The following is a 27,512-nucleotide window of genomic DNA, read 5'->3' as shown; positions in this document are numbered from 1 at the left end:
CCCAGACTTTAAGTAATAAGTAAAGTCAAAGATCTGCAAAAAGAAAATATTTTCCTCTTTTCTTTGTCCCTGTGTCCCCCACTGATGTCTAAACACACACAAACACATGCACGCATGCACACACAGGTGTCGCTTTCCAGTGCGATGAATCTGCAGATGCAGCCTCACCGCATTTGGCGTGCAGCGGCTGACGTCAGGAGGAGAGCGGAGTGAGAGGAGTTGAAATAGGGCAGAGCAGGAGCGGAGCGCTGAGAGGAAACCAGCCGGAGGAGTCGGAGGATGGCAAGCCGCTGCTGAGAGTTGGGAAGCGCTACCCGTCGCTACTAACACAGCTGCTACTGATACACCAGCCAATAAACCCTGCCGAGCGGGAGGAGAGGAGTGGAACTAAAGAGCGCAGTTTGGACGCGTCGGTGCGAGGAAAATCTGTGGCATATTTGCTCGAATTTCCTTTCTTTCTTTCCTCTTGCCTCGGAATACCACAGGTAAGGTGGAAGCTGTATTTACTAATGCGGGATAAGGGCTCCGAGGTTGCTTACAGGCGTATTTGTTGTTTTTACAAGTTTGGTTGTTTTGGGTGCATGACGCTGCTTTATCTATGTGTCACTATTTGCATAAGGAGTGTGAGTGGATGGAAACTATACAAGAGGATGGCAGTGGCGTGTGTTAATTTTGAATTAGTTTGTGAGTAGCTGAGGAGAGGTGCATCAATAATACAGAGAGCTCCAGAATTTACAGCCACAAAGATATTTGTAAGGTGCAGCCTTATAGCGCAGGGCGATGTCGATGACAATCTGTGACAGTGTTAAACTACACTGCCTGGTATGTCGCCTATTGTCTGGCGCAACACGGGGTGTGATTAATCATTCAATATGACCAGATGCCAGCTTTGGTTACCTCACATAACCGTGCAGCGGCTCTACAGTACCTGCTTGAAAACAACAGGGCAGTGTTTGATAAATGGCTCCAGTAGGACTCCTCTGCCCGGATGCGCCAGGTTTGCTCAAGCAGCAGAGGGACTGAAATGATAACATAGTGAGACACGCACATCCCTCGCTGGGCTCCCTGGCATGGATTCCCGGTCCCAACAACCCGCTACCTCCCACCCCTCCTCACCCGGTCCTCCTTCAGTCAGCCAATTCCGCTGGCAGGACGCTGGGAGGACTTCATCTATTAGCAATCAGTGTTTTATAAAGCACATATACATCTCATCTTCTTACCAGAATGCAAAAAAAAAAACAAGTCTCAAGAATGAGGGGCGAGACATTTCTAAACAAGATGAGATTTTCTTGTCTGATTGTGTTAAATGAGCTGCTTCAGCGCTCTCTCATGGGAAATCCTATCAGTGTCACCAGAGAGCTGGCACAGCGGCAGCAAAGCCTCCGTGACGGCCAGCGAAGTGGGAAATGAGGATTGGTCGGCGCGCGCACTGCCGTGATATAGCGTATAATGTGCCGGAGCTCTCCATGGTGCTGAAAAGGCTCCAGCCTCTTGCTCCCTTACTCTGCTCCTTCCCCTCCCACCTCCCTCGCGCTCCTGCCTCTTTCTGGGTTTGTTGGATTTCCACTGTACCTGGAACCAGATACGGAACCGAGATCCAGCAACAGAATTATGGCCATTATGGCACTGTGCTATCTGTGAAAAACTGCTTGTAAATCCTAGCCTTTCAGCTTTATGCGGGCCAGCAGCCCCTCCAACTCTCAACTCAGGCACGTAGTGTCACACACAATCAAGCACACATATACAGCAGGTGCACATGCAAGCACATGCAGAGACCCGGATCAATATCTTGCCCTCTCTCCCCGGAATGATAATATTAATGGCAGCGTTTCTCAGCTGGATCTGTTTGCACTGAGGGGCTCCAGTCTGAACTCGTGATTTACAGTAACATACAGACTTTACACATTAGTCTAGTCATTCCTTGCAGGGGAAGATAAATAACAAGCACTAGACACAAAATGTGACATGATTTCTGGCTGGAAAAAAAGTTTGTTGTGTTTTTCATATAGTCAGTAACGCTGTGAAAGAAAATAATACCAACAAGAATGAAGCCACTTCACCACCTCTGAGTTCATCTGACTAATTAAAATAAGGTTAAACAAATTATAAAATCATTACATTAGCACGATATCAAAAATATATTTATATAAACACAAGGTTCATGCAGACATAAAGTCAGTTTTCAGGCTTTTCTAATTGAGTTCTGCAGGGTTTGTGGGAACCACATCATGTCCTAAACCCTGTCGGTGCAGTTCTTGCAGCCCACCCTGGGGTCACAGTGAACGGGTTGAGAAATAATGATGTAGCCCAGAATAGTGACTCAGTCGGGCTTATTGCAGTTTGCAATCTGGTGTTTAACTTATTAGCTGTCTCACGGAGAGCCATTACAGCGCGGTGTCCAGCAGATTATGGCTGGTTGTTGTGCTTCAGAGACAGCCTAATAGTGGGATGACTCACACACTTACAGATTGACACTTAAGAAACACTAGCACATTGCTACATTGGTGTATGCACACACTCACACATACACACGCTCACTTGCACACATACAATCTTCACTGTAACATTCAATTCATTAGAGTTGAATTAGGCTTCTTGAGTACTCTCTTCCCGCTAAGCGCTTAAATCCTGCAAAAGCAAGAACTAGCTTTTGAAGAAGCGTATGTGCATAAACGCATTTGCGCAGTATGTCATGCATGTTAGGTGGATAAAGCAAAAAGTTTCAAGGATGGCAGCAAAGGTTTAATCTGCTGTTGTGTGACCAGGCTAAGGCAGAGTGTGCATGTTTGTACGGGTCTCTATTTAACCATGTCTCTAGGCTACATTTAAATATACCAACATGAGCATGTAATTGACTTTTTGAGTGACACCACCAAAATATTAGCTATCAATAACGCTTTTGTTTTGTGGTTGTTAATTGTACGACTGATAATTGGATTTAGTAGGTTTTTTTAGAGTTGCTTGCGGTGTTGATGCTTGATCATTGACAGACACAGTTTGCACATTCAGTAACAGAACGCAGAGTGCTGAAAATAATGTATGCAGTGACCTTAAATCAATTTAATAATATGATGAATGTGATATTTTATTAATCCTGGTAGAGAAATTCTTTTCGCCCCAGTCTTGGAAGGTCAGGGATCAGACTCAGCCAAGTGAACAGCAGCTTGGAGTTCAGTGTCTTGCTCCAGGACATTTCAGCCAAGTGAATGTTTGCTATTAGGTGAGGCTGAACACAGGCTGATCTTTTTGTTAAAAGCATAGTCTCGCTACCCACTTGACTCCTGTGCCGCTTAAAAATCCTAAATACTGAAAAATAGGAAAGCCTGAGAGCTGGAGATATATGTGAAAAAGATTCACTGCCTACTTTCCTTTGTTATTATGAAACAAGAGAAAGTAATACACCTACTTGTAGCTCTCAGAGATTTCCCACATACTAGGTTTTCTTGCTGCGCTGGTCCAAATAAAAATGACTTTATTTTTAAAGCAAATTATTGTGCTTTCAAAGATGTTTTAAAGCTCCAGCAGGTAAGGGATTGAAGGATTGAGAATTTGTGTTTCACAGTTTGTTGATTTAGGTCTATTAGAAGGGAAATGGGCTGCAGGACAGAGTAGTATTTTAATGCGGCTACTGTTCCTGTACAAGCAGATCAGCTTAAGTAGTTGATGGGAACCCAGTTTCTTGTGACAGTTTAAGTGAATCTCCTTGTGTTTTACACACACAGGCCAGCCATTGTTACTGAAAATGTGAAATACAAGAATGGATAAAACTAGGTTTAGACCTTGTTTTTACAAGAAACCAAATTTAAAATATCCAAAACACACAAATTGTTGTTACTGTGAGAGATATTTGCAGTTTCAACTTGAGTACACAAATTCAAATAGTCAAAGGTGTGTGCAAAAATGGTATATATATATATATATAGATAGATATAGATACACACACATATATAAATATATATGTATATATATAGATAGATAGATAGATAGATATAGATACACACACATATATAAATATATATGTATATACAGAGTAGACATGACCCAGTCCCTTTTAATAAATTCAAGGCTCTAAACATTCAACACATAGCCCTGGATGACAATTCCATGTAACACTTAATTAGAATAAATTACTTTTTTTTTCATATCAATTATAATGCCTCACTTGTGAACGGTTTAAATGCTTGGCATCACATTGCCCGAACCCCATGCAGAGCTTGTCTAATCTGGAGCAGGATTTATTTCCAAACAACAAAGCTATCCCCTCGGGTAAACCAAACCCACTTCCTTCCCTTCTTTTTCATGCCTAGTGACTTTGATTTGTTTGGCTTTGCAAATTTTCCAAAGAAATATAATGAGCAATGCTCCAAAACAAAGGTAAAAATGCATTACAGATGGTGAGTCACAGTCGTATGGCTCCTTCGCCATACACTCACATTCTGATGAGGCTGATAAGATTAGTTTTAAATTGAACTGATGAAACTCTTTCTCATGGGTTTAACAGGGGGACATACACTCATACCCAGAGAAATATCACTCTGATTAACATGAGGCCTATGACAATGGGAAGCACTTAATATGAATGGCACTGAATCTGAAGAGGAACAGTAACATGCACCATTAGATTCTATATCTTTTTATTTCAGAGACACATTACTGTGTGCGTTGGATCACCTGATAAGTCCCCTGTACTCCCCGAAGACTGCAGGGCCACAAAATGTGGGCAACACGGTTCACTTGAAATTCTGATCACTAATGTTGAACTTCTAGAAATGACCTTTACTGCTGCATCCCATATGAACACAGCAGCTAAGCTCAGAGCATCGGCAGCGCAGCTCTGAGCAAATAGTGCTTGCTGCCTCCTCTGCCTGAATGGAGGAAACTGACGAAAGAGTCAGCAGAGAGGGAGAAATGAGTAGAAGGGTTACGGAAAGGTCATCTCGAATATCTGTTTTCTGCAACGAGTTTAGTCAGCCATCTGTCCATCCCTTTTATGCAGTCATTCCTCACTCCACTGCTTAAAACTGTCAATATGCATATACTGTAGTTGTTTTCTCACTTGGAAAGGTGCTGTGATTCAAAATTGTCTTGAAATGCTACTTCAGTCATTTTAGTGGGTAACCTATTGTCACATTACTCCTGTTAGCTGAAAAGTTTAAACATGTCAGGTGGAGAATGTAAGTAAGGTTAAGTATCAATCGTAAGTAATCAGTTTCCTTTATAATGAAGATAATAAGAAGCAGTGAATCTACAGGAATGAAAGACATTCTAATAAAATACTCTTTTTGTTTTGATGAAGATGGTCTGATTTAATAATGGTGATGTAGATCGTAAAAAGTGGTTGAGAGCTCGAACAATGCAAGTGGACCCCACACATACTGCTCCCAAGGTCAAGAATGAACATCTGTGCTAATTTGATGTTTAATGTTTAAAGCAATGTCTAATTAATGTCTACACAACTCTAACCAATGCCACAATATGCCATAAAAAATCTGGTTATGATCACATGACTGTTTGGCCTTATTTGACACTTGTTTAATCTGACCAAAATGATCAGATGCTCAGGAAACATAAGCAACCAATACCAGTCATTTTTTAAAATAATGTAAAATAAGTAATCACTGTTAAAAAAAAAAGAAAGAAAGAAAGAAAGAAATAAGAAAGAAAAAAGGAAACCACGCACTGTCTCTACACTACATTTACAGTCTATTCCTCAGTGTTGGATTTGGTGGGAACCTTATGGCACAAAACAAAAAGGTGCCCCTGTTCTTTCAGAGCAAACTGAGTTTGACCAAAGATGTCACAAGTAAAAGCTGTAAGCAAGCTTTAAAAATTCCCTTTGGGTTTACTAATTTTGGTTGACTGATTTGGGTATACCCCTTGCAAACATCTTTGCTATTATTAGAAGCAAGAAAATCATTTGCCAGCACCAAGAATGCCACCAGCATTCAGACAGTCCTGCCTCCATCAGGATCTAATTTATTTATGGTAATTACACCAAGGAAACAGTGAATTTGACAATGGTGTATTGAGGCATATTGATATTTCAGAACGTGGCATTAGAGAGGAATCCTTTGCCTCTTTACATGGATTGATTCCCAGCTGCCACAGCCATGAACAAGGCTTAAAACAACAACACATGACTATTTACGGGTTCAAGTGGTTCTTCAGTCAGTAATGACTCTATATATATATATATATATATATAAACCACATTTTTCTCCACATAGAGCCTCTTAAGAGCCATTTATGTTTTAAAGGGTGTTTTTCTCTTTGTTGCCAATGCAGAACTCTTTCATGTTGTTCGCTATCACTTTGCCGCTGTGCTATAATTAGCAAACACAGACATGTTAGCCAGACAGACCACCTTGTCATGGCACTGCAGATCCTCCTGATATCCTTTTTGCTCTTAGAGCCATGTCATACAGCCTGCAGGGGATTTCTGGATTTAAAAAGTCACTCGCTGTTTGTGTGTCTTTCAGCCACACTCTGACAAGCAAGATGTGGGCTTTAACACCCAAGGGCTGCTGATCTGGTCACGGAAACCTGTCAGAGAAAAAGCCAAAAGTCAATATCAGTGTTGAGTAAGAAAGGTAAAGAGGGAGAGAGAGAGAATGGGACAGTAAGAAGGAGCCTCTTATTCTTTCTCTTTCTCTCTCCAGTCTCGAGCTGGGGTCTTATTACTACCCAACAGCCTGAAGCTTTGTCTCTTCTATGGAGACAGAAAGTGGCAAAGAGAGAGTGTCAGACAATAATTAATTCCGAGGTAATGCTGAAGAAGTCAAGCTGATGAGGATATCTGGTTTTGCTAAGGCACCGCAACCTGCATTGTGTTCTTTCTAAGGTCTCTGTGCCTTTTCTGGGAGGCTGATGCATTCCTTCTCCCTCTAAGGGAACACTGTAGCACAATCTGAAAAGGCACATGTGCAATTGTTCTCCACAAAATGAATACATTAACTTTTCTATCACTGCTGCCATATGTTTTTTGTCACATGTTTTAATTGCTCCAATAGCGTCCTCAGTGTTGCTCACATTATTTGTACCGCAGTTTGCTGTTTCTGATTCTGTATGTGTGTCCGTCTGGCTTATGCCTGGTGTTAGAGTTTTGTTGTGCTTTTTTTTTGTTGTTGTTTGTTTGTTTTTTGTCTTCTACAAATTGTTACAATTTTCTCTCCTTTTCTCCGTTGTTGTGATTTTTTCCCCCTTTCCTCCATATTTCTCATCAAGCAGATTTCTGCTCTTGAAGCTGACATTCAGTATCTGTTCAAATTAAAGGCCTGCACCAGTGTTTTGCATCTTTTAGCCCAATTACTAGAAATGAAATATACTTTACATCACAGCTAACCATTTTGCAAACCATGGTGCCATGGTACCATGGTTTAGATGTGTTTTTACTGCCATTCCATGCAGCCATCGGTTTCCAGTCATTCCTGTACGGTACAAAAAGCAATTAGCAGACTCTTGAAGCTAAGGATCTCTGGTGATATCCTATATTTTCCTTAATGTTAACAAATCCCATCAAATTACCAAAACAATTAATCAGTCCTACAGTACAAACAAGTATTGTCTGTGTATCCAAAGCCTGGTATATAGTATTCAGCTTATTCCTCTGTGCTTTACACCTCCATTGTTGAACTAATTTTATCAAAAACTCATCAATTAGTTGCACTTGGTGATATGTTCCTTTATTACAATCACCACTGTATTATTATTTTGAGTCAATCCCACATATATATAGCCCTGCTACCACCGAATGTGGCATAACATCTGGCATATTATCACCTTATTAAACTGTTATGGTGAATACGTTAGGAAACATTTGCCTGTTTACACATCCTGCAACATTAGTATTCATTTTGAGTTGTGTTTTTGGTTACCTTACTAATATAAGTCTATAGCTGCTAAATGCTCCATAATCCTCTGGTGCTGGAAAAAGGAACGTGAAATAGGTTCATGAAAACCAAAAAAACTTCAAATAAGATAAATAAAAGGTATGTCTCTTTTGATAGTTGTTTCCTTTGTGGTTGGAGGTAGCTGTAAGGTCAGCAAAGTGAGCTTGTGACAGAGCTGCTGGTTTGAACTTGTCGGGAAGATTTAGGAATACTGCTGAAATGAATTAAACCTTAACAGACTGATAAAGCCTAAAAATGTCTGGATATGTGCTTTCTTGTTCCAACAACACTCATCATTAATTAGATCTCTTCACTCTTAATTAGTTCCAACTTGGCTATCGGAGTAAAATCTTTTTAACTGTGAGCTGTCTGGATCCTGGGCTGATAAGGGTTGGTGTGCTGTCATCCCATCTCCTTTCCAAAGGGCAGTGCTTATGACCCTTTTACATTTCAGTGAATCACAGTTCATAACCTTATCTTTCTGGGCTACTGTGCTGTATAAATCCTCCTTGGGAAACACCTCTCCAGAGCAACCTGAGATTTATCACATTTCTTGTAATAAAAAAAAATAAATAAAAGGGGGGAAAAAACCTGAAAGGATGCATATCCTTTTCACCTGGAGTGTCTGGAAGATAACTAGGGTTAAAACGTGTGATCTTGAGGCATGGCTGACAGACAGATTGACACCCGTGGTGGCTTCAATATCTTCTCCAACCACACAGGATCAGGAATGAAATATAGACGTATGAGTCACTGCCACATCTGAGTGTTGTAAAAATATTTCAGGCAGAGGCGATCCCCTTGGTTGCTTGATTTCATGACATCTGTCTGAGAAAGGGGCTGTTTGAAACCTGAGTGTAAGCAGATAGGCCAGCAGACGCAGGATGATAGTACAGATTTTACTGAAGAGAGTCTGAGGCAGCACTCAGAGTACCAGCATGTAAAGGGGTTTCTTCCAAAATGGGGCATGCACCATATGGGAAAAGTGGCACCTACTTTTACATGATGATTGACGTCAGAAATGTTTTACCTTCTACAGGTGACAGGTAGATAAAGCTGTCAGAATACATGATTTGTAAAAACATATGAATTGAGGAATATTTTCTAAAATGTATAAATACAGTCATTTAAAAATTAAATATGTAAGCAGAATTGTAGCAAAAGTAACCCAATACGGTACTTCATTTGCAAAAATTTTTACCTCAGGGCAGTGAACTACCAACCTTACAGTTTCAGCATGTGGCGTTCTGCGTCCCACAGATGTTATTTTTCCTGTCCCTCCTGCCCTCCTTTGTTATCTTTTTAAATACTCAGCAACTTGCAGGGAGGAAGCATGCTGAGTGGGGACTGATTGTCGTACTGAAACTGTATGTGTCATTTGTAACTGTTGACAGCAAACCTACCTGGAGCGCAGAGCTGGGACAGAGAGCAGGAAGGAGAGCTCAGCCTGATCACCTGAATTTGTCTCAGAACTCAACTAGAGGCCTCCCCTGGTGCCATTACAGAGAAAGACAAAGAGGATGAAGGGTTACATACAGTGTCACTTCACATGCCAGTTTTAAATTTGGTTGTAGTCTTGGTCTCTTGACAAATATTTCAGTCCATTTGAACCAGGCTAATATAGTCAGATTTTAGCTGGGTTGTATGGATTCATGTTAGGTTCAATGTTGTCAACCAACGGGCTAAATGAAGTTGTTGCAGTTGTCTGTGATGCAGATTTTCTACAGTATGTGACAGAAACATCACTGGCCAAAGTGAAGGACACAAAAAGGGTCTGTACCCATATATCAGCGGTCTCAGCTGCAATTATGTATACTCAAAGATGATGATTTGCGTTTGATTGATGTCATTCCGTACACGTCCTGTATCATTTCCTGTTAGTACAAAGTGTAAACGTACATCAGTTACTTGTAGACAAGCAACCGAAACAGCATACTGTGAAGATTAGTGGAAAATTAAAGTGTGGATTTTGGACACTGTAAATAACATCTAAAGCTAATGACCACCTACATTCTTGTAATAGCTAGCCATAGATTATGAACAGTTTAATCAATAAATGATGTACAAAAAACTGTGAGAATTGTAAATGAGAAAATGTTTACCACAAAAGAAACAAGAAACATTAGTCAACATCACTGCTGTAGAACATTAGGTTCTGGATCCATACATGATATTGCAGACACATATCACCATTAGCTGCGGACTGTCAGTTTGTGTGTGTTCCCTTCTGAGCAGAGCCAGATGTTTTTGTAGTTTCTCACACAGAGGGAAAAGGTGTTTTGTGTTGGATATTTGGAAGAAATAATCACATAATCATGTAATGTTTATTTTCATTTCTGTACAAAATGAAATTACCCCTGGCTCACGGTAAAAAGTTCTAATTTAGTCCAAATTGTTTTCTTGATGTCTGTTTTGTATGTGTGTAATTAAATTTTCTTGAAAGTTACTGCAGATCCAAGTTCACCAAATCATGTGTTAATACTCAAATTAATTAGGAGTAATCTCTCAATCTAGCTGAAAGCAATTTTGAGGCATTTTTAAGATTGAGAAAACTGCTGCTTACAGAAGCTCTGTGGGTCATGTAACTCTGATAAAGGGAGGCAGAGTGAAGCTGTCCAGGAGATTGGTATGAGTTGAGTATGAGTTTGGTTAGAAATTAAATCTTCTGAAAGAATATCAGGAGGAAACATTTAGTTTTTCTTGATGTATATTGTTGTATATTGAAATACCATGAGAAGCCAACTGAATGAGCCTTGATGGTGAAAAACTGTGTTTAGCCACTTACAACAAGATTCAAAAAGTCACAAATTGTATTACACGATATTTTAGACTCAGATGTTCCCATGTAGCTCTTGGACATGTGACTGCTGTATGTTTTCATCATTTTCATATTGGCTTCATAAGACCAAATTTTTCTCCTTTAAGTGAAAAATTAGCTTTTTTATATGTTTGTGTGTGTTTTCCATGTGTCCATCCATGCATTCATTAAGAAATCCTTGCAGTCATTCAAAATTAAGCAGTAGTGGTGAAAATGAATATTTTACCTTGACCTAGAAAAAAGCAGCTCACAGCTGAATGAAGCCGATGTGTCTTAAAGTCATACGAGATGTCGCCTTCTTCCAAATGCCTTATTTCAAAATATGGTGGCTAGCAGATGGCTGTTTACTGTACCTGAGCACTGCACACTATGGGCATTCAGCTGACTGTTTCAGTTAGTGTTAGCAGTAATAGAATGAAGGCTTCAGCTTCTGGACCGTTAGCGTCACAAACACCCAATGGACCTCAACAATCTGGTTCAATAGTTTTTCATTTATTTTTTCCTATAGGACACCTGATAAATAGCAGTAACAGTTTAAAGTATAGGTCCATATTTCTCCAAGTCTATCTTAATTCAATATACACATGCCCGTATGTACACTGAAAGAGTTATTGATGGCTGTAATAATTCTTCAAGTCCATATTGGACACAATCAATTTCCAAACCCGTCTCCAATGCAAGACATGGAAGACTAAATCCACAGCCCTCGCTCTATGCAAAAATGCATTCTGAAATTCAGATAAAGCTAATGAAGTTTCAGTAGACTGAATTACACAAATTAAGTTGGTATCTTTCAAAAACACTGTCTTTTTAGCACAAAATTTCCTCTCAGTTTTTTCTTGTTGAACTACAGTGGAGAATACAAAGAGAGAAATGCATTAAAAACACAGTAACTTTGAAAGATATTGTCTTGATTTGGCTAAATCACACTGCTGAACTCTCATATTAACTTCAGCTAAACTGGTAAGCATTTTTGCACAGGACACAGGCTGGGAATTTTGTCTCCCATCTCTTTCATTGGAGTTGCAGGAGGAAGAGATTTCTTCACAGCCAATATATGGACAGCAGGAGTGAGTCCAGTGACCAATGCCTCTCTAAATCGTCATTTGAGTATTGCTTTAAAGGGGACATATCATGATTTTCTGTTATTTTATACTGTTATGATGTCAGATGTCTATGTTAAGCATGGTTAAAGGTCCAAAACTTGAGGTGAACGTATGTAAAAAACAAACAAACAAAAAAAAAACAAATGCTTTGTTTACAAAGTTACCTCTATTTCCTCTTTGTGATGACATCAGATCCGTTCCATTGCCTTTGTTGCAAAAGATGTTGCTAACGTTGTTTCATGGATTGTTCGCATTGTCCACTCTTATATTTCCGATCAGATTTGGGCTTGTACATGTACAGATGTATGGAAAAGTTCCCATTTCAAGTAAAGAATGAGTAAAAGAAGAAGTGAAATCCCACTACTCATGTTTGTTCATGTAGCCTCCCGAGCCCCTCTACTGCGGGGCAGCTTCTGGACACTAACCAATCAGAACAGAGTGAGCTCATCAGGAGGGGGTTTCAGACAGAGGCTGAACTGAGGGACTGCATAAAGGGCCAGTATAAGTTAAATAAATAGATTGTTGAACTGTAGATCATGCAAAGATATCCCAGTATAGCCCCAGAATGTAAATATAGACCTGGAAATGTTCATGATATGTCCTCTTTAAGACAGACTTAAAACATGTGAACCTATGCTTTTACAGTTTGCTTACTGTCAGCTCTCAGGTGATCAAAACAGACTCTGTAACATGACTTGCAGCGCCGTATAGGATGTGTAGTTCATTTCCATTTACTGTGTATTCTTGTCTTTTTACCTTATTTTTCACCGTTCTCCATAAATCTATTATTGCAAGCTCATGATTAAACTAAACCTGGCTCAGTTCATAAATTAAAATGCCTTCAAACCAATTTCTCTGAAATGTGTAGGAAGAAGAAGAGTATGAAATTTCCCTCCAGAAAGTAAGCAAATGAAAAAGGAGACTGGCTAGCTGCAGGCAGCTACAGGAAGCTTCGGGTCACTCATAATACTTTTGTTTCCACAAAATTGAAAGTTCTAAAGAAAAAACATTGTGTAAACTGCTGTTTTAATATTATGTGATTCCAAATAAAGAAAATTAAAAACAAGAAAAACAGAAAAATGAGAGATAGGGAGAGAAGGTAGCTGAGACATGAGTAGATGGTATTTAACTTTCAGGACATTAAGTCTGTTTATAATGCAAGTCCTACACTGAACAAGTCTGATCTGAGCAAACCTTCCAAAGGGTTCACTGGTTTTAAAAGAGTCTGTGTCTTTAAGCTTTTTAATATGCTGGTCAAATAATGGCTTCCTCATAGACTTTCTCCCTCCTGATGAATTTCAAAATGGACCATTCATCCCACACTACCAGGATGCCGTTTGTGTGTGTGTGTGTGTGTGTTCATGAGTACTCATGTATGAATGTGTGTAGCTCTGTGTGGGCCAGGGTGCAGGGGGCCAGGCAGCACATTAAGACAGTGACTGGCAGATCTCATTTGGTGTTTAATTTCACAAGGGTGAGCTCTCATCTATGGGGGCCTATTAGCTCCAGGCTAGGATAACTGAATGGTGTTGGTTGGTGGTTCCTTGTTGAATGATGCTTACACTGACAGGACTTCTGTGATTTTGCACTTTGTGTGTTGTTAGCAGTATAGGACCAAGTACTCAACTAATGTATTTCTGGAGTATGTTGAGTATTTCAATGTTATGCTGCTCTATATTTGTACCCCACGACATGTCAGAGGCAAATAATGTACTTTTAACTCCATTACATTTATTTGACACCTCTAATTAGTTGTTACTTTGCCAATAAAGATTTTAAAAACCTATAATGAGCGTTAGGAATGGAAGTTCCCTCTTGGCCGTGGAAACAGTATGTGTGACGAAATAATCTCAACTCGAAGGTCAAATTACTTCTTTTTTTTTTTTGTGGAGGTTTCAGCCACATCTCATGATCTGACAAAAAGACAGTGAGATGTAGATGAAATCTCAGAGTAAATGGATATAAAAATGTGGAAATAAAATATAGAATCATACTCCAATGCTGACAGAGGCAGTTCTTCCTATATGCACTGTTACATTTGATACTTTCAAATACTTAAAGTCTTGCAGTGGAAAGTAATTAATTGAAATATATTGAAAAATGAAAAGATCAGTGAACAGCTTAAAGCAAAAGCAAGATGATTTTCCAATTGACTATTACCTTACAGCAGGATGAAAAACAAATGCAGCACTATCATTTTGATAAAATGTTACAAAAGATATATTTATTTATTGCAAAAATAGATATGTAAAGCAGAGATTAGAATTTCAGCGAGCAGGACCAGGGCATAACAGGTCAAGGTGAATTGTGGCACTCTTGTAATATTTAATATTCTAGCGAACTGCTGTAGACATTTGACACCATAAACACCAGCACTGTTTGCATCACATGTTTTTGTGCCCTTGTTTCAATTCAATACCAAACCTCATGGCCCCCTAAGGTAAATTTGTTTCCAGACCGGTTCTGCAGCAAAACACACAATAAAGTCACATACTAAAGTCTAAGACCACAGTAAAAAGCATAAACACATTACCTGAAAGTACAATAACAAACTGCCGTGCCACACAGTACAACCATAAAGACCCACATCAGCTGATAAGACCACACAAGAAGCCAATGCTTTGATAGAGTCCAATAAATGTATAATAAATACAATAAATAAAATGCCAAGTTTTTCTGGAGGGCATTAGACACTATGGAGGTGGACATAATAACAGAAACCCAGTATAATAACCCTGCAATAAATTTTATTTTTGTAAAGCTGGTAATATTGTACATGATTATCTTATTTCAGTTGAAATGAATTGCTCTCTGGTTCATTCACTCTTGAGTTTAGGTCCTCCAAAGCAGTACCATCTAAAACACATTTTATCTTTTCAATTATTAAATGCCTGCTCGCCAAGTTGCCAGTTTTATATATAATTTACTGAAGGAACGAGTCATTATTTTAAAAAAAAATGTTTAGGTGCAGCTACTTCAGGTGCTTTTTACTCTCCAGCATCACAAACAACAGTACAGTCGTGATGCTTTGTAGATATTTTTTCCTGAAGGTTTGTGTGTGCGTGTATGTGTGAGTGTGTGTATGTCACAACAGTGAAATTGATCTTCTGAGTTTATATTTTAAGCTCCCATGCCACTCTCCACCATTTGCGAATACAGAGGGTTGTCTCTTTGTTGACATCAAAAGATTTTCTGTGTCCTTTGTAATACAGATAATATCCCCATCAGTGTGGGCTTTGATGTTTACATAGTTGTATTATGCTGCATGTGTTTGAGCATAATGAGCATATGTGAGCGTATAATATTTGTTCCATTGTGTGTGTCTCTCTGCGAATATGAACATAATTTCAGGTATTTGCTTCTGCATGCACTCTTAAAACACAGATATTTATGGACAAAACATGATTTGTTTAATCATTTTCTAAGTATCAGTTATAGATCCTATTAGCAGAGGTATTCATATCATATTTCAGCCTGTATATATTTGCTTCTTCAGGCCGAGACACCATCTCTTATCATGTCACACCTGGAAATAGCGACTGAAATAAAGCTGTCTGTGGACTCTACTCTGGGAAAATTTGCTCTCCTCTATCTCACTTATCCTGCAGACCTTTTCGCAACAAAGTCTGTACTCTTCAGTCATATACTCCTAAACAAATAATGAGCTCATTTGAACAGCTCATCTGTCTTTATAACATCTTTGGAGAATATAATGTTTTGCCATTTAGCTTGCTTCGAAATAACTGAAGTGTTTGATCCACAATTAAATCACAGACAAGTCATCAAAGGCATTTGCATACAAATAGGATTATGTGAGAATAAAATCACAACTGAGGTGTGAAGATTTTAGTTAAAGTTATATAATAATGCACAACAACACAACTTTGACATGATTTGATTAATTGTGAAGACCCTGAGGTTACCTCCTGTTTTGGTTTGTGCTCATCCATACACTCCTGGCACTGCTGACAGTACTGATTTACATGCTCTGCCCTTCAATGTGCTATTTGTTTGAGTTTCCTCTTTTATTGCAAGACGGAGCCAACCTGTAACATAATATTATTGATCCATTCCCCTTTAACACAGACAAAAATGAAGAGGATTATAGAGCTGAGTTATATGTTCTGTTTTTGAAAACTGCAGCGGTTTCAACAGAATGAACCTAAACACATTGTGTGCATTGTGTTTTTACTTTTCCACTCAGGTAGACACTCATGGGCAGCCTGGGTGTTTGGGCTGTGGCTGTGGCCGCTCTGTTGGGAATCTCAGGGTGCTGGCTGGCTGAAGGACACAAAAGCAGCAGGCGAGGCAACGGGGATGCAGCCAGCATGTCACAGACCTCCTCCCAAGAACCACACTCCATGGTAAATATCCTGCCAAACTCCCACACACACATGCACACACACATACACACATACATACATGCACACTTACTGTGATGCTTCCCACTGAGGCAATCACCTTCACTCTCTATTAAGCTAGAGAAAACACTTAGGTATAGTGGTTGAATCAATAACATCAACCATGCATCAAATGAGGGATTACAAAGAAAAACTGAGTTTATAAAAACACTAAAACACATTTGTTGTCAAATTTAGCACAGTTTTAACTTCTGTGTAATAGTGTGCTCTTTTGTCTTGATATCTGCTATGCTATGACCTGTGGCATGGGAGAAGTTAGCTTGTCTATTTCAACATACATTAGGCCTATTTATACATTAATATTAATTTGTTTATAATTCCATAAATGTTATGTCTGGATTTAAATACAAAAAATAGACACATTCTTTTCTTTACCCGTTTCACTTCAATTTTCAAATACTGCACATTAGTCATAACATGAAAAATTAGGCTGAAATTCACAGGACCTTTCCCGTAGTACATCTATGACGACTGAAGTAAATTTGGGGTTGCAAGCCAGAAGTGGCTCTCCTGCTTTAAGTGAATGCTGTACCAAAGATGTCCAAAAGATGGCACAAAATCACACTAAAAATGATAAATCACCACTTTTGTCACCCTGCAAATGACTTTTTAAAATGTTTACAACTCTTAAAATTTGCAAGATTTTAAAGTATTTAGCTTTACTGAATATCTCTTTAGACTGAGGGAATCCGCTTTTGGCTACAATCCTGAGTGTTTTGATGCTGCAGGCTTGCTAATGGTTAACTCTAGCTGTCAATAATTTACACCTGGGTCTCAGGTAGACATGCATTGTTCCGATTGGCTGATTAAATTGTAAAGTCGGTACGTCTGTTGAATTAGGCCGTAAAAAGATTTGGATTGGTTGACTTTACCAGTGAGCATGTACTTAGGTCAGTGACACTAACCGCCATTGGTCAAATGGTTTGTTTACAACTCTTGTTTACAACTGTTTACAACTCTTAAAATTCGCAGATTTTAAAGTATTTAGCTTTACTGAATATCTCTTTAGACTGGGGGAATCTGCTTTTGGCTACAATCCTGAGTGTTTTGATGCTGCAGGCTTGCTAATGGTTAACTCTAGCTGTCAATAAAATACATGTAGGTCTCAGGTAGAAATGTGTTGCTCTGATTGGCTGATTGAATTGTAAAGCCAGTACATCTCTTGTATTAGGCTGTGAAAAGATTCGGATTGGTTGACTTTACCAGTGGGCATGTACCTAGGTCAATGATACTAACAATAAAACAGAATTGTACAAAAAAAACATTAACTACATTTTTCCAACTTTACGCCAGACATCGTTATGATGATTTAGACATATATGAGTTGTATTTTATCAGTAAAGTGCGTGTTTGTCGACCTTCTAACTACAGCAAAACAATGGGTAAGATGCTAATTTTTTACTGCTAAATTTTCAACGTCATAGATTCAACAGTAGATAGTGTTACATTTTTCAAAACTGTTGACATGTCAAATGTATATATGTCCAACTATGTATATATTCATGACTACTGTCAGCTTGAAAGTATGTGACATGTTGAACTATTCAGCGTTAGGTTAAGTTAGCTAACCAGCTTAGTTTTCTGGTTGCCAACAACTAGGTTAGCTAACTAGATAACTTAAAAGGCTAAATCATTAAATATGATAACTTAGTCTCATTTAACTGCTAGAGGATATGTACATGGATTAGTTGAAGTGAATCGCTCAATATTGTTTAAAACGGAAAACAAACAAAAATCTGTATTATTTTTTTCTATTCAAAAACTACAAATATAATTAGCAGCACTATGCACTTTTTGTTTGCATAAACATTAAAAAAAAACATAGCCAACACCTATGTAAACATAGGAAAACCATATCAAATGTGCATTAACATTAAATATGGTACCATATGGCCATGAGAGGTAATTGCGCTTTGCACTTGTATGTACTGTATTCCTGTTCTCAAGCTGTTGCTTTTTTTTTTTTTTTTGACTTTTTCTTGTTGTTCAGCGACACACAGGAACTACTCAGCTGCATTCAGATTAAAAACAGCCCTGTGTAAAACAATACAAGAGACTGTGTTGGTTTTGGTGTGTTGTGCCAGTGAAACAATGAAATACAATCCAGCAAGTCCAGTTGGAGTAACAGATTATTGTATTTAAAGGCTGAGCAGAAAAACACTGCACAGTGGTTTGTAATTCTCACAGAGTGGATTTTTCAACTCTGGGAAGTTATCACACTGCAGTCCTGTTTATTAACAGGCACATGTGGAACATGTCTGTGTCTGTGGACCTCCGAAAAAAGTATGAATGGAACCACGTGTGTCTTCTTCAAAGCGTGGTAATCAAACAGGGTTTTAATGATGATTAAAATTTAAAACTAATACTAATCATCTGGAATTTTACCATGAAACCAGTAACCGTTTCATCCCTAGGTACAGGGTTACCTAGTTACCCTGCAGTGTGATGCAGAAATCTTTTCTATTTTTCTGTAACTACTCTTCTCACTTCTGAAGAGAGGAGGAAGTTGACAGGAAGAGAAATTGGGAGACAGTGAGGACAAGAGGTTAACAAAGATTGGTCATGCTAGCTGAAAGACAGAATCTGTTTTTACAGAATCTGTTTTCACACGGGATATGATTACAGCGGACTGCTATTGACAGTGTGTTTGTAGCTCATACCCATGGGAATACAAGTTTATAAAGTGACAAAGTTTGCACGTACTAGTTGGTTTGTTCTCGTTTTAGTCATGCACATATAACCAAAATGAAAAAGGCTTATTGAAGCTTGTCTTATTCAATTTATGCTTTCTAGATTTTTTGTCTGTGATCCAGCTTTTTAAACTATTGGTCAAGGCCACTGAACCATGTTATGAATGTAAAAATTGAATATCTCGGTAGGGCAATACTGTATTTTGTAAAGCTTGAATATCTTTCATTGAATCCTCAGCAAAGAGATCTCAAACAAATCAAATATAGATGCTCCCCTTTATTGGACTTGAAAGACTAAGTACACTGTCAATTTCTGCTAGAATCCTTGCTGTCACCATATTTAAAATGCAATAGAGCAGTCGGAGTTAGGCGGGGGGCAAATGTCTGTGTGAGGAGTGGTCTTACGGGTGACATGGATACGGGGAGTGTGGTGACATGGGAGACTGATAGTAACCACTTTATGTAACTAGCATGCATAGTGATGTGGAAGCATGACTTCAGTGCTGGCATGGATGTATAATAAGAGCTGGATAGGGCTCCACTGCTCAGCCTTGAAGCCAATTTTTCCCAGTGGCCACTTGCGGTATTGCAGCGAAAAATCCCCCTGCGGCCCTAAAAGCATTTTCCCCATAGACCACCATTGTAAAAGAGATGTCTGTAAAACTGTTGACAGGACACCTGGAACTGCAAACAAGGTCAATGTAAAGTCTATGGGCTGAGTGGGAACCTGTGGGCGGGGCCAGCGGGAAACGCAGAAACAAACCTGGAAGCTAGAAACTTTTTTTCACATATGCACCAGCCGAGCCATTCTTATAGGACTGAATAAGCACTGTTTTTACTCCAGTATCCAGCTCTTATAATACATCTATGAGTGCTGGTAATAAGAAGAGCTAAGAAGAAAGGAGCAGCTGCTGGTGAGCTTTAACCTGGAAAGGCAGGGAGACCACTATTGCTTTGACCTTTGAAAGAGTTTCGCGTGTGGGTAACTGCGTTGTAACATTAGCTGGGCTAGCGTCTCTTCTGCTCTCCCTGTCTACAGAGGTAGCCATGCTGTTTAGAGTGCTTGAGTTTAAGTTACTGGCTGGGGGCTACACCCTCACCGCCCAAAGGTTGACGTCCAGAAGCGACCCGAACACAGCAAAATAATAAGAAAGTAAGGGAAGGGTTTCTGCAGCTAAATACACTGTCACACACTTCTAGTGGGTCATAAGTGATGATTGAGAGGGATTACTTTTGTATGAGTCTTTACGTTGTTTTTCAGGAAAATCCTGCATAGTATACCTTTAATGTTACTGCCTCTCCATCAGCAAAGCTTGTTTACATTAACAGCCAGACTACAATTACATGCCACTTTACTGTTACAAGCCAGGCGAAATCTGATCCAACTATGATTCAGAGCTGCAGTTCTGGCAAGGTAACAGTACAACAGCCACTCAAAACTGATAAATAATGAATGGCAAACACCAGTTATTATGCTGTAGGCTATAACTCACAGATCTGCACCTGCTCAATATCTGACCCTGCTGAGTGCAAAATTTAAAAATGAGAGCGGGTCGTGATGTTGCAAAGTCACTGACCATATCTGCATCAGTCTCTGTTTATATTGAACATGTTACTTTGTTTTTTTCCCTGGTGACATGTCTTATTGCAGCCTTTCTTGCACCCCAAACTCTCAGAAATAACTCCCTCTGCTCATTTCATTTAATAGGTGGCGAACACAGCCAGATTGAAAAAAGTGATAAAGCCCACCAGCACATTATGTGCTCAGCTGTTGGTGTGTGTTGTTGTTGTTGTTGATTGTTGGTTCAGGGGTGGTTAGATGCGCACAAGGAGGTGTACTCCGTGCATATAACACTCTACACCTAACTATGCTCTGTTTCATTTTGTTCTTTATTATACATTTTGTTTATGGTTACATCCAACAACAAGAAGTAGCTTAACATATGCCTACTTTTTTAATATATATATATATATATTTTATGTCTGTGCTTCATTTTTAAGCCCAGCTTTTGTTTGTACGTTCATTGTACACCCAATAGTTTTTAGATAATTGCTTAAATACTCATGGGCAAATTCCTGAATGAGCTTGCCTGGTGACATCTATCAGAATGGCACAAGAGAGATTTACGGGTTAAAGAGAGGAAAAAAAGAAAAACCCTGCAAGCAAACTGTTTTTTGCCAGCAAGAATGAACCCTTTAACAAATGTTCTCTGCATAACAGAAACATAAAGCCCTAACAGGTTGTCAAAAAGACATACGCACAGCCCTGCGGTCGTCCTAATTCTTTGTGAAATGAAGCATGTACACCCCCTGGTGTGTTCTAAGTCTGACTCACTTTGGGCTTTGCCAAGTTTGCAGTTGGCTGTGGAATGTCATTTTGCCCTCGTGGGTCTGTCCCCCTGAAATCTTTTCGCAAAAAAAACCTAATTCCCAGGCATTCCCTCCTTCGTCTGTCTGGCCAGTACTGGAACTTAAAAAGCTGTCAATTGGCGCCAGAGTTTAAAGTCGACCCTTGGGTGAATCAAGTGAATCCGTGAATTCGCATGATTATGCAGGATGCATTCTGAAAGCCTTTGGGAATGTGTATAGTGCCAGATTTTCTTTCTTTTTTTTTTATTCTTTGACTAAAATCCCCCAAAACAACACAAAACATGTAAACAGAAAAACAATACAGTCTCTTAGGGGTGTAACAGACTGAAAAAAGAAGAGTGAGGGGAAAAAAAAAATTCAGATGAAAGGCTTTTGATTTTGACTTCTTATCAACTTTGTGGCAGCCGACTTGGATACTGACAAATCCAGACAGGGGTGGTGGCACCTTTGGCACAATCACTGTATATTACCTGGTGCAGATAGAGAGGATATTGACAAGAAACTTAGATCAGACTGCACAAATCCTGTCTGCACAAGACCTGAATGTTGAGCAATAATATAACAATAGGTAAAGGGCAAGATAATAAAAGTAAACCCAATAATCCAATTTCTTTAACAAAAGGTATAGCCTAGTTTTGCTGGGGTTTAGTAGAACTATTTTGCTCTAAACAGTACAAAAAAACCCATCCTTCCATACATACAGTTGTATGTAAAGTGTGCCATTTTATACCATATGCATGTAGGCATAAACACAAGTGATGATGCAAGTCAGATGATGTAGATGAGATGATGTACTGTGGCTGATGCTGAGACAGGCTTATGTCAGTGGTGAAAAGTGTCACAGCATACTGAAAAACAGCAATGATGAGCATATAGAGTTTTATATACTGTTTATTTGACACAAACATCAAGAGGGATAAGAGCAGAGTTGTTAAATGCAGTCTTTTCTTCTGTATTAATTTTTAGTATTGGGACTATCACCCCTGTTTACATTTTGCTTATGACTTGTGCTCATAAAGCTGTTTATGGGCACCGGAGTGCAACACAGCTCAGAATTTTTCAGTCTCTTGATCATTTGTACTCAAAGCTGAAGAAAACCTTTCAGGCAGACGAAAAGCATGTAATGTTGCAATTATCATTATATGAAGCCACAATACTCTTCTCTACTATAATTATAATGGTAGGAGGTGATACTTTCTGTGCTAAGCACAACCATCTGCTATGTTTTTGAACCTGCTTTCTTTTACTGAGCTACGGAGCACCTATTTGATAATCACAGTAAGGAAAAACAGTCATTTTGTGTGTGTAGCTTCTGTAATGGGATTCATTTCTATTTCATAGAAAACACTGTAATATGGATGTAGGGCTGACCTGAAGGATTTGAAGCTTTGTTTGATGCCACGGTATTTGAATCAGTGTTCGATTTTTTTATTTTTTTATTTTTAACCTCTCCTCTCGTCTTATCTACCTGTGAAACCTTGCGCGCGAAGAGAGAGGGAGAGTCGATGGAGGCAGCAGGGGGAGAATGAGTCACAGTGCAGGTGCCTCCTCCTCCTCCTCTCCGCCCTGCTGGCCACCTCGGTGTCGCTTGTGCTGCCATTGTTTTGACGGTTTGCGTCCATCTCGCACTGAAGCTGCTGCTTCTCCTGGTGGGTCCCCATGCCGTGTGTCTGTTTTCCTGTTGTCGCCAATGTGTTGCTGCTGCTATCTAGAGTTGTAACCCACATGAGCAGGTTCCCCAAAACCCTCATCTACCCCCCCGAATAATTGCTGCCGAAGCTTTGAAGCCCTAAAAAAGGTATTCAGGACAGTCCTATATGGATGTGGATCGTACATTGAGTCACAGGGGCCAAAAGTGTGCCAGTTAGCCTGTAACAAAGGTGAACACCAAATGTTACTAAAGGGGCTATTTGTATTGTTGAAGCTCTACATTGTGAAATGCTTTTTTTGTGATCTTGAGCACAAAATCCAGATTTGAAAAAAAAAAAAAATGTTGTATTGTTAATTGACATACAAAAGCTTGGTAGTAGTAGGGTGTGGGGAAGATGTTCACAAATACAGCACCTGTCAAAATTTTGGACACACTTTCCCATTTCCTTGAATGAGAAAGTGTTTCCAAACTTACGTGTGCATGCGTGGGTGTGGAAGCTCCAAAAATAGAAAATCAATATGTGGCGGCAACATTGATACTGTGGTGGGTCACCACACATGAATGAATGTGTGTATGGAAAACCCTGCCATAAAGGAATCACTAAAATATGTTGTTTCAATGTAGTGAAGCTAACAGAATTACTATATAAAAATACATAACAAAAATAAAATGTCAGTAAAAATGAAGAGTTAGAAAATTATCTGAATAAAGTAATTTTTCTCTGAATCCTGGATGTTAGATTTCCAAGTATCGCTGAGTTTTTTTCTTTCCAAAGTAAAGAAGGAGAGAAAAGAGAGTTGTTGATTGGACCATGAGAGAAAGGTACAGATGATGGTAACAGAGATGAATTAACATGATATGTCATAACATGACATCAACACAAAAACCCCCAGATGTCTCTACTGTGACACCGACATTGTCTGGACTTGATATGAAAAGAGCAGGTCTGATGAATAAAAGAAGATTGAGTCCTGAGCTCATTGCATCCAAGTCTAGACGTTAAGATTATTATTTGCTCTTGAAGGTCAGTATTTTTCTTCTCTATTTGAAGATCTCGAAAAGCAGTTCTTCTTGTTCAAGTCCAATCTTGTCTTCTACTAAGGTTCACAAGAAGCTGACATTCTTTAATTTGTCCAATAATTTAGGCAGAATCAAAATTATTTTAATCATTAAATACAGAAAATGTAAGGCACAGGAAAAGAGTAATTAAAAATAGAAAAGGTGGGAACTATAGTTTCAGTCTCTTACTCTAGTGCACTGTGTGCCAAACCATTCACTTGTGTCTTTAGTCCACTAAACTGCACTATGAAACCACTACATCCAAAATGCACCCTAAACACTTGAGTTCTTTGAAGATGAACTATAAGATAACTCTAGTGTGTGCTGTACACCATCTGTGCTCTGCACTGTTCCCTCGCAGCTCCAATCTGCCTTTTTGGATCTTTCAACATAGCCTAACTTTATTAACAATGTAATGAATAGATCTCTGAAAATGGAGCCGATTCATAATCCATGCCCTCCAATTACGAATGCATGACCACAAATTAAGTCCATTTTTGAATGGTTCCATATATGACCTTGGCATATGTGCGACATATAAGAGCAACATCTATTTCACATATATGTGCAACAAATGTATGTTGCATAATTATAAAATACAAATATGAACGCATATTTGGTTAAAATATATGCCAAATATTAAAAAATACACATATGACTTTATACTCTTTTAATACATCTGATACATTAACCATATACGTCCATATATGAAATTGTTTCAATTTTGAATATGGACATATGTGGCATGCCAATGTATGTCATATATGTGATTCCAGCTATGTACATAAATAACATATATGACATTTTCATAAATGCTCATATTTTATATTATAGTATTGACTTATTTAATTAAATTTGCATTTAATCATCGTTATTGTTTCAAAGTTTTTATAATTTTAAACAATAACGTAGTCTGTAATTCAAGGGCACAGTTTACAAAACTAATGTGCCCACAAATTTCTAAACTGAGAATTTTTTTGTTTTGATTAAATGTTTTATTTTATTTAAAGTTTGGCATCCTAATGGATAAACCTTTTAAACATGTAAAGAATATAGCATCAGGTTTTATAACATATTTCACTTAATGTCCTTCCTAACTGTCCACTATGTACTCTATTAAAGCACATGTATAATATAGTGTACCATGGTTATAAGAAGTGGTTACTGGTCATGTACTGTATGTATATTAGTTGTATGTAGATTAGTTTTAGTATAATTTTAATGTGTCCACTCTTATAAACTAATACAGTCACATTTACATATCTGCTGCACCTGGTAGCATATAGAAAAAGTAAAACTTAGTGAAGCTGTTGTTTATGTATGAATCTCTAGAAGCTAGAGACAAATTTAATTAAGTAAAAATGTTTAGCGTACAGATTGTACATGAGAGTATCACTGGAAACATGAAACATCTCCAGCTAATGATTCATGGTAAAAAAAAAAAAGCTTGAATTTGTTCGCCTTTAGTTCTATTTTTGGATTTATCAAAGTTATTCCTGTGAAGGTGTTACCACTTACATACATTGCCAGTGTTTTTTTTTTCTTTTGGCTCCTTTTCATTTAGCTCATTAAGTAGCTTGTTTGTGAGCTGATGGATTACTGTTAGATAAGACAGGTCCCTCTCTCTAAGCAACAGACATCGGGGAATAGCTATTGAATTTAGATAGATGAACTCTTGTGAAAACACATACCATAATGGATTCAGCTTTCTTTCCCTTCCCGTATCGTCTGCCTCTTCGTATTAATCAGGCAGTATTTTCAAAAGGTCAAAGTATCAATATGCTCCTCATATCAGACTATACCGGTGGCTTCTTAACAAATATAATGAAGCTGCAACACTGAGTTGGCATACAGACGGCTAATTCTAGTTGAGAGTTTTGTTGTTGACTGGATTTAAAAGCCAAAGAGGGATGGAGAGAGAGTAAGTGGGCATATACAAACATATGGGTCCTCGAATGAAGAGTGCCTGCATAGCAACCCATATAAGAGAGTGAGGAAAAGGCATACTCAAACAGACTTTGTAACAGACACAGCTTGGCTCAAATTGCCCTGCTGTTCAAATTGCATTCCTACGAAATGTCAGTCTCTGTGGCAACAATGTCAGTTTCTTGTTTTGTGTGGGTGTTTTTAAATGGCATCCAAGATGGAGGCATGTAGCACTCAGAGATTTATTTATACTAGTTTTTTGAGAGGCTGTAACCATCTTATTGAGTTGGTATACTTAAACTCTGTCGCTACCACAAACCACAAAGATGTGAGCAGGCTTGTAATAGACTGAGGCGTCAATAACATCACAATATCATGATGTTTTGAGGTTGTTTTTATTTTGATACAATTTGCAGTACCATGACTGCTTCTTTGTGCTGTGAAGCCATAGAAGAGGCACAAATCTAGGGTTATCAATTATTGCCATGTTATTCGATGGCCACAGAAAATATTAGTTTCTGATTGGCTGTCATGTATCCATTAAAAATTGTCTAACGGCATTTCATTTGACTACAGCTCCAAATTATAAGGCATGATATTCGATAACTGCAGGTAACTATAGCAACAGTACTACTGCTTGATTATGCGTTGAACAAACTACAAACAAACATGGATAAAATTGATCAGGATTTTAGCACATAACCGTACCTTGTATTAATGTGTTTGATCTGTGGTAACAGCCTCAGGCTTAAGAGGTTAAAAGGTATTGAATCTCCTGTCTCCATTATTGTGCATATCTCTCAGCATCTCTCTACTGTTCCCATAATCTCATCTCATAATACTAAGTGCACTGTATGGGCAAGATTTGTTTGTAAAAATACACCCGTCTAATCAGCCTCGATCACTGTATAAATATGGTGGAGAAAAGCATCAGATCCCTCTTAATTGAATCCCAGCGGGTATGTCCTATTTGCTCAAATTAAATCTGGTGCTACTTATTTACATTTCTCCACCCACTGAAAGTGACAAAGCAACACTTTGGAGCAAAATGCAAAGTGCCTCGTAATCATCTGTGTGGGAACATTAGTGTCTACTTTGCCTTATGAAGTGGCATTGCAGTAAGTGCCTTCAGTTGTTACTAAACTATTATTTTATGCCATAAAAATCTCCTATAGCTAAATGTATCAAAGAAAGTGACAAAGAAAACCCTGGAGGGTCATTGTGAAGAGCGGACAGTATTTTTAGAAGGAGGCGCATAGCCTTTCTTTCACCTCTATGCTTGGTTTGATTCTCTAATCAATTGATCAAACAGCGGCACTCGAGATGATGGAAGGCGGTGCTGATGAGCACACTCAATTTTATCCTGCCATCATGAGGAAGCATGTCTGCAATTAAGATGGACAGATGGCAGAAAGAGAGAGGGATAGAGATGTAGAGACAAAAAAAAGGAGGCAATGACAGGAAGCACTAAAACTGCTGTGTTTCTTGTGAGTCTCTTGGGAAGCTAAGACGGCCTTGCAGACACAAATATGTTTTATGACTGAGCCTCATTATCGGTGACATCCACACTGAGGGACCAAGA

The 27,512-nt window shown here is 38.7% G+C and overlaps 1 protein-coding gene across 3 annotated transcripts in view; it reads left to right on the top strand.

Annotated features, from left to right (window-relative positions):
* The first annotated feature begins 268 nt into the window (after positions 1–268).
* Positions 269–27,512, top strand: part of fstl4 (follistatin-like 4) — a 236,541-nt gene continuing 209,297 nt past the window's right edge. For 2 of the 3 annotated variants that reach the window (XM_067608578.1, XM_067608577.1), the window contains exons 1-2: positions 269–485; positions 16,018–16,177. In XM_067608578.1, coding sequence (XP_067464679.1) covers positions 16,028–16,177 — 150 coding nt within the window. In that variant the 5' untranslated portion in view covers positions 269–485; positions 16,018–16,027. Of the gene's footprint in view, positions 486–16,017; positions 16,178–17,442; positions 17,617–27,512 lie in introns of those variants that run through there. The other variant, XM_067608579.1, reaches the window with a different exon arrangement.

This window comes from Thunnus thynnus, chromosome 13 (assembly GCF_963924715.1).
Source record: "Thunnus thynnus chromosome 13, fThuThy2.1, whole genome shotgun sequence".
Lineage (NCBI taxonomy): Eukaryota > Metazoa > Chordata > Actinopteri > Scombriformes > Scombridae > Thunnus > Thunnus thynnus.
The sequence above is the reverse complement of the archived record's forward strand: the minus strand, read 5'-3'. Positions and strand labels throughout refer to the sequence as shown.